The sequence below is a fragment of the Arachis ipaensis genome, chromosome B10, assembly GCF_059453495.1.
Source record: "Arachis ipaensis isolate K30076 ecotype BB chromosome B10, ASM5945349v1, whole genome shotgun sequence".
Taxonomy (NCBI): Eukaryota; Viridiplantae; Streptophyta; class Magnoliopsida; order Fabales; family Fabaceae; genus Arachis; species Arachis ipaensis.
In genome coordinates, this window is record NC_142435.1 from 136559755 (window position 1) to 136572024 (window position 12270).

At 27.4% G+C, this 12270-nt stretch overlaps 1 protein-coding gene across 1 annotated transcript; it reads right to left on the bottom strand.

The window, feature by feature from the left end:
- Positions 1 to 5471: 5471 nt before the first annotated feature.
- Positions 5472 to 10804, bottom strand: TT7 (Cytochrome P450 superfamily protein). The gene is made up of 3 exons (XM_016325904.3): positions 10306 to 10804; positions 6988 to 7446; positions 5472 to 6411 (listed from the first exon to the last, which is right to left on the bottom strand). The coding sequence occupies exons 1-3, from the start codon at positions 10750 to 10752 to the stop codon at positions 5764 to 5766; spliced, it is 1554 nt and encodes a 517-aa protein (XP_016181390.1). The 5' UTR covers positions 10753 to 10804; the 3' UTR covers positions 5472 to 5763.
- Positions 10805 to 12270: the final 1466 nt, after the last annotated feature.

The window sequence follows — 12270 nt, forward strand, 5'->3', positions numbered from 1 at the left end:
TAATGACATTTCAACTTCTGAAGTTATTTAATTCAAAATATATTGCCCAAAACTTTCACTAGTTTAAATAAAATATTTGATAGTCATACTATCTTACTTTGAGCACCATATATCTTCTCAAGATGTTCAGTAATAAATAGTAGGTATATATTTTTGAAATTAGAACTCAATGACTGTCAAAACAACCCATATTGTAGTAAAATAATATTTTAAATACTTCACAAGTACTGACTATTCCATCACCAATTTTATTGGACAATATTATTTCAATAGGATTATCATGTCCATGATGACCCTTTTATACATAAGAACAATTCTCAATGTATAGCCAATTTATTATTTTCAAGTATGCCACACAAAAGGTGAACATATTTAAAAATTTAAAATATGAAAGTAAATTAAGAAATCTATATTTCTGTCAAAATTATTTAGAATCGTGAATGAGTACCTTGGTTGTCAAGTTGTTACTCATACCTATTCTAAATAAACATGATTAAATTGTATCCCATACAATTATAATTTCAAATAATTATCTGGTTGTCAGACAATTATTTAACTGAATTATATTTTATACTCTTAGGTTGTCTAGGTTCAAGTATAAAATTAATTCTCCTTATACATCATCATATGCATAAATAAATTCTATCTTTGAGTACAAGTCTCCTGGTTGTCAAGTCGTTCCTTGTAAACAAGAGATAAATTTATTTTTTTTTGGCAATCTCCTAACTTTTAGGATTATCTCTATTGTTAGAGAATTTTTTTTTCAGTACTCATGGATTAAAATTTATACTCCCAAAGTTGTCTAGGTAAAAATATAAAATTAAATCCTTAATACATCAAATGTATATACTGATTATTATCTTGAAAATAAAACTTCTGGTTGTTAGGACGCTCTTTATAATCAAAAGCATTAGAAAAACTAATTCCTAAAATTATAGAGTTCAAAACACATCAATCAAATCAAAATTTGATTTTTCATGTACTAACGTTTAGCCTTAAAAATTATCAAATTAAATTTGACCTTTATATATACACTTATATATATAAAAAAGTAAACAAAAGATATTTTGCATCTTATACCTTTTGTTATGATCAAAATCACAATAAAATTTAATAAATAAATAAAATCAAACAAAATATTTAATTATAAATATAACTTTTATATTAAAAAAATGATAATTTAATCACGATTAAATAATTAATATTGAAATAAATTAACTATTAATTTATTAGAAAACCTTTTCAATGAAAATAACTGCATCGCATGCTTAAAAAAAATTTAAATTAATCCTATTAATTCACAAATTTAAGAAAATAGGAATAAAAATTTAAACACAAAAAAGCCAAACCTTGCTCTAATACCATTGAAGGATTACCATGTGTTTATAACACGCAGCGGAAGAAAAGAAAGTAATCCTAAAGATCTATTTTGTGCTTAAACTTTATTCCAATAATAAATATATAGTAGATCAGATCTAAATACCTGAGTACGCTAGTAAAAATCTTTTTCTCTTTCGATGGTACGAAGGCGCTATGCGTATCCACACCGAGACAAATATTTGCTGTCAACTCTTTGACCAATGGATATCTAATCTAAATTGAGAACCTCTTTGCAACTTTTTGCACACCATAAAACTCTTCTCCAAGAATTAGGCTCACATACACTTATGTGTGTAGAGGTAAATGAATAAAACTCTTGTTATTCTCGTCTGTGATTCCTTTACTCTTGGCATACATATATATAGTATGAGATTTGCTACTGATTTTAAATTTGAATATCAATTCAAATTTAAATCATATCTTGAAATTCTAAATCCGAGTCCTTCAAATTTATGAATCATATCATAACTCAATTTGAAACAGAATCAGTTAGGATCTCATCCGAATTTAGAAATAGAATAACTAATTATTCTCAAATCTCATTTAATATTCTCAATTATCATACTATTATTATATTCTTGGTGCTAGCAAAGAATATAATAATATTCTATTTTGAATTAATATAATTATTTATTTGATCAAATCAAAATAATAATTAAATAATTCTATAGCAAAGATTAGAATACTCGTTAGTGTATGACCCCATAGGTTCAATACTAAGCGGGTAGTAAATTAGTGTATGACCCCATAGGTTCAATACTAAGCGGGTAGTAAATTAGTCATACTAAATTTACTAATCAAGGTTGGCGTCTAGCAACACTCCTCAACGACTCGATAGTATGAAGTAATATATTTTTACTAAGAACCTCAGAAGAATAAAGTATAATTCCTTCCATCTTTCCAACTCTTGGTTAACCCTTAGAGTATGGTTTAATTGTCAAACTCTAACTTATTACCATTATTATAATGAACTGTGAATGACATAAGAAACTCATTTCTTCATTCATTCAATCCCCTTGGCCAATGTTTTATTTATCTCAGTCATTATAATCATAGAGCTCAAACTCTTTACCGAGAGTTGACGGATTCTTTATTGACTAATCATTAATTCTACAAGTATTTAAATCATACCCAATATCCATTCAACTAGCACCCTAGGGTATTAGGTGTCCGGAATCAAAGTATAATAAATACATTGTTAATTACTATGATAGTCGTAGGTCAAAGGAAACTCTATTACTATGTTCATTTTGAGAATATCCTATTGACAAATATGCGGTAATTATAACAATTAGGAATTCTCATAGTGAGTCAGTTCAATGGTCATATCTCTATATGCACCATCTATATATATAATTTAATAAATGAGATCTATTAATCTTCATCCAATAAAGACCATTATATATATATTGATCTTTCCGGATTATTAATGTCCTTTTTAATAATCCTATGACCAAGAACAATTTTAGATTAAATTATAAAAAATTTATCTCTCAATATTATAATCACTATCACAATGATAAATCTCTAAATTTAATCAAGAACCTTATTATATTAACATTTTAATATAATAAAAATAACAAATTATTTGATACATGATTGATTAGATTGTGATCATATTCCTTATTCCCAACATTGTTAAAGCACAGAAATTAGTTTTTATATTATGAAATTACTTTGTCCACTTTTTCCAGTTTTTATTTTGTGAAAAAGCTTTCATATTAGTTTTAAAAGAACAAAGGAAATCAAACTTGTATGGTTGTTCCACTAATTATTTAGCATATACAAAAATTCCTAATTAATAAAATTCAATAAATTATAAATATGAAATTCTGTTATTTCAAATTGATAAAAAATTGTCAATAACAAATTATTCTAATTTTATTAATTTTATATAATTATTAAGAATTTTTATTCCCAGAATTCTTTAAGTGTGAGTGTGATTGTATTTTTAAATATTCTATAAATATTATATGAAAAATAAAAAAATATATGTAATAAATTTTTATTTAAATAAAATTTTTTTATAAAAATTTTTGTTTAAATAATAATTTTTAAACATTGAAAAACTCAAAAAAGTTAATTATCAACAAAAATTTAAACTAATATAAAAGGTATATCATCCAGTCCAGTCCAAAATTTCGGCAATTATATCAATGGCGAGCGAAAAATAACCTTTATCAATACTAATCATGGCCACTAATCTAATTTAAAGGAGACAACCGCTGTAGAAGCATTGAAATTTTCTACATGTCTCAATGCCCTTCCTGTTATATCTGAAAACAATTTTGCTAGAGAGATAATGAAGAATTTAAACAATGAGGAATTTAAATAATTTTTCATCGGCCATGATCGTTCACTTCTGTAGTCTCCTCTCTCGTTACTGTTGCGAAATCGTCATCAAACAACTATCTACGTAGTTATTAAAATAATCATCTGGCTACCTAATGAAATGATCATCCAGCATTTGTTAATTGTATATACTTCAACTGAATCGAACAAAATAACCATCCAATTAAGAATTAAAATAACCATCTATATACCTAATGAATTGAACATCTAGCACATTTGAAGGGTGGAGAGATTCGACGGCGACGCATGGAGGCAGGAGAGGAAATCCGGCGATGGAGCAACCACGCACCGACAACTTCGACTAGGCGAGATTGTGAATCTGCTTCGTGGACTTCGAACCCGAACATGTAGCGGCCAGAGATGGAAGAGGAGAAGGAGTCGAATCAGTGGAAGAAAGAGCGACGTCGATGAGGTGCGGCACAGCAGCAACAACGGCGCGACGGATAGACGACAGGGATAACGTGCGTCTCAAACGGCGCGAAGGAAGGCGGCGGCCTGCGGTGAGGCCTGCACGGGAGTGCTACAGTGCGATCTCCCGTTGCTACGGCGCGCAAGTGGAACGCGAAGAGGCTGGACGTCATCGGCGGGAGGTTGGGCGGCGTCGACGGGAGGATGGGCGGCGCCGGCTGGGCAGTGTCGGACTAGACAGTGAAAAAGTACAGCGGTGTAGGGTTGACTCTATAAACCAGAGATATTAAGAGTAACTGTGCCAATTGTCAGGGACGAACCTACGTACTGTAATAGGGGGCACTTGCCCCACTCTTATTTCATTTTTTAAAAAATCTATATATATATGTCCCATTTATTTAAAATCACCTCACTACAAATAAATTTAGCCCAATTATTTAAAGTCTCAAATTCATTTTATCTTTTTATCATTTTGACTATTAGTTAACCTAATCAAATTTAGTTTTCTCCCATTCTCAAATTTCAGCTGTCACCATCCCTTTATTCTCTTAAACCCTCTTCTTAGTTTCATATTTTCAACTTTTTTTTTCTATTCCTTTTCTAGTGGTCATCTTCTCTTCATCAAAAAGTAAATTTTAAATTCTCTATTTTCTTATATAACTCTCTATGACTCTATGTATCTTTCAATTTCATTGTTTCTTTTTTTTTTTTCAATTACAAATTATAATTCAAGCAATTATAATTTAGGTATTAATCTAATTTTTTATTCTCTTCATGAATTTATATATTTTATTTTATTCTTAATTTAGTGATCCTTATTATTTATTTGTTTATCTTTCGTTCTATTTTATTATATGTAATTATGTTGCATATAAATTTCTAAAGTCAATTGATGAATTTACTAATTTAAAAAATATATATTTTTATTTTTAGAAATAATAATAAAAAAATATTTTAAAAACTATCTTTTTCGTTCTATTTTATTATATGTAATTTTTGATTTTTTTTATTCGAATAATTAATCTGCACTTTTATTTTTTTAAAATTTGGATTAATATATTTTTTGATAGTAATGTATATTATTTTTGTCCCCACAACATAAATTTTTTTGGTTTGTCACTGTCAATTGTGATTTGGTTTATTTGTAAATCTTTATTTTTTAAATTTCAAAATCTAAAATTAAAAATAATTAATTAATAATCTGATTTATAATTTTAATTTTAATTTTAATTTTATTTTTTACTCCATTATTCGTATTGTTAATATTCTCATGGTTTCTCTGTATTTTTTCACCTAGAAATCATTCTAAACAAATTCCCATGCGTGATGCGTTGGAGAGGAAACATAACCACACTATATTTATACGCCCAAAATTACACATCATCAATAACAGTACAGGGTAAAACTATCCCTCTATAATCATTATTCACAATGTATCTCTCCTTTACTAAACAATCAACACACTATTTCTCTCCTTATAGTTATGTGTGAACCTTAATTTCCACTCTCTTAATTCTACGGTTTAGTTTTTATAATCTTTACCATAGAATTTCCCAAACTATTATACTCAAAAGCTTTATTTTGTGAATATTTTGGGCCTGAACCTCTTTGAATCTTAATGAATTATTCAGATGATGAGTAAACATGAGAAGAAAGCCTGGGCTTTGGATGCACCGAAAGAGGCAAAGCTCGTTGAAGGGTAAGCCCATATGCTTCATCCATGTTGAGGTCCTCCTGTTTAAGGCCACCCTCAAGCTCCCAATCAAATGAGTGGACCAAGGTTGCTGTCAAGAGCTGAACCATTCTAAGCCCAAGAGTCATCCCAGCACATATCCTTCTCCCAGCACCAAAGGGAATGACCTCAAAGTCATTCCCCCTAACATCAACATCAGCCTTCTCACCACCCTTTAGGAACCTCTCGGGCCTGAACTCCAATGGTTCAGCCCATTCCTTTGGATCACGGGCTATGGCCCAAACATTGACCAAGAGCGTTGCACCTTCTGGGATGTGGTACCCTAAGATCTCACAGCTCTTTGCTGCCACTCTTGGGAGGGAAAGTGGGGTTGATGGGTGCAAACGGAAGGTTTCTTTGACCACTGCTTGAAGGTATGGCAAATTGGGCAAGTCCTCTTCTGTCACGTGCCTTTCCCTTCCTACTACACTGTCTAATTCATTCTGGACTTGCCCCATGATTCTTGGGTTCCTTATTAGTTCTGCAATTGCCCATTCTGTAGTGCTTGATGATGTGTCTGTTCCTGCAGTAAACATATTCTGCAAAACAAATAAATAAAAATGGAAGTTACCGACGAATTAATCTTTGTCCAATTAGGTTACAAAATACTGTTTTTAAACAAATAAATAAATAAAAATAAGTGTCCTAGAGATATTTATTAGCAAATATTTTTCTAAAAATTGTTTTACTTATTGATAAGGTTGACAACAAACAATAATAAAAGTCCAATGCATTATGTATGGCTAAGAAATTCACAAACCGATTACGTGGAAAAATTCAAGCTCCTAATAAATTAGGTTGGTTGTTTGTGGTTCCTTTCAAAGGTGCAATCATCATCACTTAAGCTAGAAAGAAACATCATTGAGTTTTCAAGGAATATGGGCAATCTAAGTGCCTGCAAATGTCGACCAGGTTCCTTTCAAGAAATTTCAATAAATTCATAATGTGCAAACTTTTCAACGTACCAATTTATTATGAGTTAACTTTTAGTACACTAATATTACAATCATATTTTTTAAGTAATATATTTAAATTTCTTTTCTTTACAAGTATATGAAAATAATTTCCATTTATGATAAAAATATTTATGTTGAAAAAATGAAGAGAGTAAATACCAGAAGCAAAGCTTTGATCTCGGTGTCTGTGAGTTTGGTGCCATCATTATCATCGGAAGCCTCTTGAAGTGACAACAAAGTACTCAACATATCCTTATGCTTCTCACTTTTGTTGGGATTCTTCTTGTGCTCCTCAACAATGCTTGTTAAGAATGAATCAAACCTCTTATGCAATTTCTTCATCTTGGCTTGGACCCCTTGAAGGTCTAGCCACTCCAAACAAGGAATAAAGTCACCAATGTTGAAGACTCCAGCCAAAACCATAACCTCCACGACCATTGATTTGAACTCATCAGCTCTTGGATCACACCCACCATTTCCATCATTGAACACTCTCCTTCCTATCATTACCCTGGCCAATGCATTTGTGGTGCATACATTTAACAGTTGTCCTAAGTTCACAGCTTTTGATGTGTCTGTGCTACTTGCTATGTTCTTGGTCAATCTTGCAACCTCTCCCTACAAATTTATTATGAGGTTCATTAGCATTAATGAATGACAAATTATTGGGTAGTAATTTTTAGTGTTTTTGGCTATCATTTTATCAGTAGAAGTATTAAATTATTTTTAATAAATAAATTTTATTAATTTATGTATATAAATTCTAAAAAATATAGGTATAAATTATATTGATTTATGTGTGAATTTTAATAAATATAAATACAAATTATATGTTTTCTATATACAAAATTTCTGTAAATATAAATGTAAATTATTGTTGGTTAAGTACTGAAAAAAATTGATAATATTTATTGATCATATAACATTATTTTTAATTAATGCCATTGTTTGAGAATGAAATATATATTACGGAAAACTGCTAAATAATTTTTTTAATTATATATGTATTTGTAATTCTCTTATTTTAGTATAATATTAATGCTCCACGTAACAATATTATGGATGATAAAACAAAGAAAAACATTATTTATAAAATAGACTGACTATTGAATAAAAATATTTTAATTATTAATTAGTAGTTTTGAATTTTTTGCTACATTTATTGTGTACAAGGACTAATGTCTTGCAAGTTGCAAAGCCAAACCTAACTTTATTGCTCAAGAGTATGCTATGCATTATTACATATGTAGATCAGAGCCAGTTTATTTATAGATATATGACTTTGATAAAAAAAAAATGACATGTTCTTTAGGTGGATTCTATACTTGGAGCCACTAGTCAAGTAGACATGTCCCAAATTTTTTTTTTTTTTAGATTTTCAAAAGTTTAGACAGGATAGATATTTGATTATTTTGTAGTCTACAAAAATTAGAGTAAGCTTTCAAATAATTCAAGGAGTATTTATAGAAGTAATCATAAATTAATTACGAAAAAAGCCATTCACAACAGCATAAAAGCTCAGAATTATATCTTTCTGAAATGTATTTTAAACTTGATCATCAATCTTTTTTAGCTCATATATATATATATATATATATATATATATATATAATATGTGTACACAAAAAATTAATTAATAAATAAATTATTATATATTTGTATATAAATACATGTACTGTTTATTTATTTTTAATATATATTTTGTATTTCAATATGTATATATAGGGTGATAATGGGACGAGTAGGGATATATTTTTGCTCTACTTGATCTCGTCCCGTCTTACAATAATTTGCATAGAACCCGTTCTATTTTTATTTACGAGTAGTAAAAAGTTAAACTTTAACCCGCTTTTGTAGGTACCCTACCTACTTTTATAATTATTAAAATTTAACTGATAAAATTAAAATTAAATTTCTTAATATTATATATGTATGATTAATTTAATAGTTAATTTTTTTTATTCTTATTTCGGTTATATATATATATATATATATATATATATATATATCCTTCTCTTTCACAAGTATAATTTCCTTTTTTTAGAAGTTTGTATATAAAAAGATTAAAAGCAAATAAATTATATTTCCAGTTTTTACCTTTTTACAAAGCCATACAATAATATTTCTCAATATAAGGTCATGATTGGGTTCACATGTGGCGAAATCTTTAACTTCTATTTTGCTCTAGATATAACCAATGGTAAAAGTGTCTAATATAAATCATGAACAATAATATAAAAAAATTTAGTTATATTATAATAATATTTGAATATTTTATTAATATTAAAATATAAATTATTTTTTTATTTTAGTTTTTTTAATTATATAAATATTTTAGATAATTTTTTATTAATAATTAATAATAATATTATTTTAAATTTATTTTTAAAATAAACAACAAAATAAAATTAAATATATTAATATTTAAGTGTGTTAAATATTTTTAAAAAATAATTTTTATTAAAATTAAATTTGAAGAAAATACTTGATGAGTATCTAAATATATCAAGTGACATGACAATTCAACAAAAATATATTAGGCAAATTATTTTTATTTCAGAAAAAGAAAAGTAGAATTAGTAAAGAATTCAATGTGTGGCCTACGGCAGTTGTCCACTTCTCCCTTATTACAGAAGTTTCGAATTCAATGTACGACATTTAATTTCTAGACAGTGCCACAGCTAGCTTCTTTGTATGATTAATTCATTCCAATTCCACACAGCACACAGGATATTTATTCTTCTGAAATACGATCTATAATACTTATATTTTTTCCTAATTAAATAGTTAGATTTAAATTTGTTATTTTCAGTTTTTACAATAAAATTGTTTAATCATTCAAGAATAAATTATTTATATGATATTATTAGTACATAATAAATCTAATAATTATACTACCTAAATACTAAAATCAGTTATTAGTATAAAATATATATTAAAATATAAATATATATTAAAAATAAATTAAATTATATATATATTTATATATAAATATATTAACGGTTGATTTTAATAGTTAATTTTATACAAATAATATTTTTGTAAAGTTAATTATATGCACGTTAAACACGTAAAATAATTGTTTTATTAGTCGTCAATTATGTCATATATATTTTATAAAAATTATTTTTTTTCGATTCTAACAATCAAATTAAAAGCATCAATCATAAGGATTATTTATACCAAGTTTCTAAAAATTGAACATCAACAGAGGCATAATCTAGCAACCTCATTCTCGGGTTCATTTTAAACTTTACATACCGTACGTTAATAATTTTGATAAAAATTATATCAAATCATTTTGAACTGCCATAAAATTTCATAAACATGATTTTTATAATGTATAAGCTTTTAATTCAATATCATTTTATCCTAATATATATATTTTTAGTTTAAAAATAATCAATATTGCAATATTATTTGGTTTCATTGTAACAATTATGACATATGTGCAGCAAGAAAAGGTGGTTAATTAACCTGACGCAAGTGTTTGAAATCATCCAAGGCCTTGGCAGAGAAAAGATGAAGTGAGCTAATTTTCCTGAGCATCCTCCACCTTGGTCCGTAAGGTGCAAACACAAGATCTTGATAGTTATATGCTATGTACTTTGCCCCTGCATTTGGGGGCCTGCTACTGAAATTGGCGTCGTGCACCTTCAAGAACTGCTCCGCTACTTTCGCCGATGCGGCCACCACCACGTCTACCATCCCTAGTCTAAGGTGCATGAGAGGACCATGCACTTTGGCTAGGGCTGCAATAGCATGGTGGGGCACTGGGCCCAAGTGTGGCAAGTTTCCTATTATTGGCCACGGCTTTGGGCCCGGGGGTAGTGGTAACGACGGCCGGGTAACAAACTTGACGATACGGTATATGAGGATTGCCAAAGCGATTGTGGCAAAGGCAATACTCCATGAAGACACCATGGTTTTGGGTTTGGATCAAGAAGATGATGATTTGTTTCTCAAAATGTCTCACCCTTGGTGATATATATAGGGAAACTTCCATTTTCCTTTTAAAATTTCTTGACATTTATGATTAATGTTAGACTTAGACTTAACTTGATCTTGTCTAAGACGTACCTAAAAAAGTAGTTACGAAATTCGATTATTACATCGGTCATTAAAGTTAGTAATAAGTATAAAATATATATTGAAATATAAATACATATTAAAAATAAATTAAACTACACATATTTTTATATAAATATATTAGTGACTAATTTTAATGTACAAATAATATTTTTATACCAAATTAATTATTATATATTTATATATAAATATAAATATTGTTTAACTTATTTTAATATGTATTTTATATTTTAAAATATATTTTATATTAAAAATATTATATATACACAAAACATTAATTAAAAAAATTAGTTATTATATATTTATATATATATTTATATTTTAATATGTATTTAATATTAATAAGTACTGGTTTGATAATTAATATTTTGTGTACATAGAATATGATTGATTCGATATAAGTAACTGATTTTTTCTTAGTTATTTTTTTAATTATAAATTGAATTTAAAAAAAAGGACGTAATTTTTCATTAAAACGAATTTATTTCCAGAATTATTTTATTCAATGGATCTTAGTTATTTCCAGAATTATTTTATAAATAGATGAAATCTCATGCAATAAAAATTAAAAAGTGGTGGAGTGAGAGTGCATGCCACAAGAGCCACTCGTAACGATCGAGTTAATCACAATAAAGAATATTAGAATAAGTGAGGAAAAAAATTAGGGGCTAAAGTCCCAAAAGAGAAGGGAGGTTAGTTTAGGCTAGCTAATCGGTTTTTCTTCCAATCTTATTGACAAAAGAAATTTTGGTGGATAAAAAATATTTTCAGCTGGTGAGTGGTGGTGACGGGTAGACACGTTATAATCTTGTCATAATTTTTCTTTTAAAATAATAATAACAATAATAACACAGTATATATATTGTTATTCCTAATATTTAAATTTAAGATCTTTTAACTAAAATATAAAATGTGTACTACTTTGATTAATTTTATATTTTGGGTAAAGTATATTTTTTATTCTTGAAGTTTAGTAAAAATATCAAAAATACTCTTAAGTTTTATTTTATTTTAATTTTGTCTTAAAATTAGTTTTTCATAAAATTTAGAACCAATTCAAAAACAATTATATAAGAACAAATTATGCATTATTATTAAATTGGTCTTAAATTTTTAAAAATTTAGCTATCGAAAATATATTTAATGTAAATCGAATTTTTTAGAATAAAATTAAAATAAAATAAAATTTAAAGATATTTTTAAAATTTTTATCAAATTTCAAAAACAAAAAATATATTTTACTCTTATACTTAATATGTACTACTTTGGTATCCATTTTTACCTTCAACCCCATATTTTTATAACATGAACTTAAAATAATAATAATAATAATAATAATAATAATAATAATAA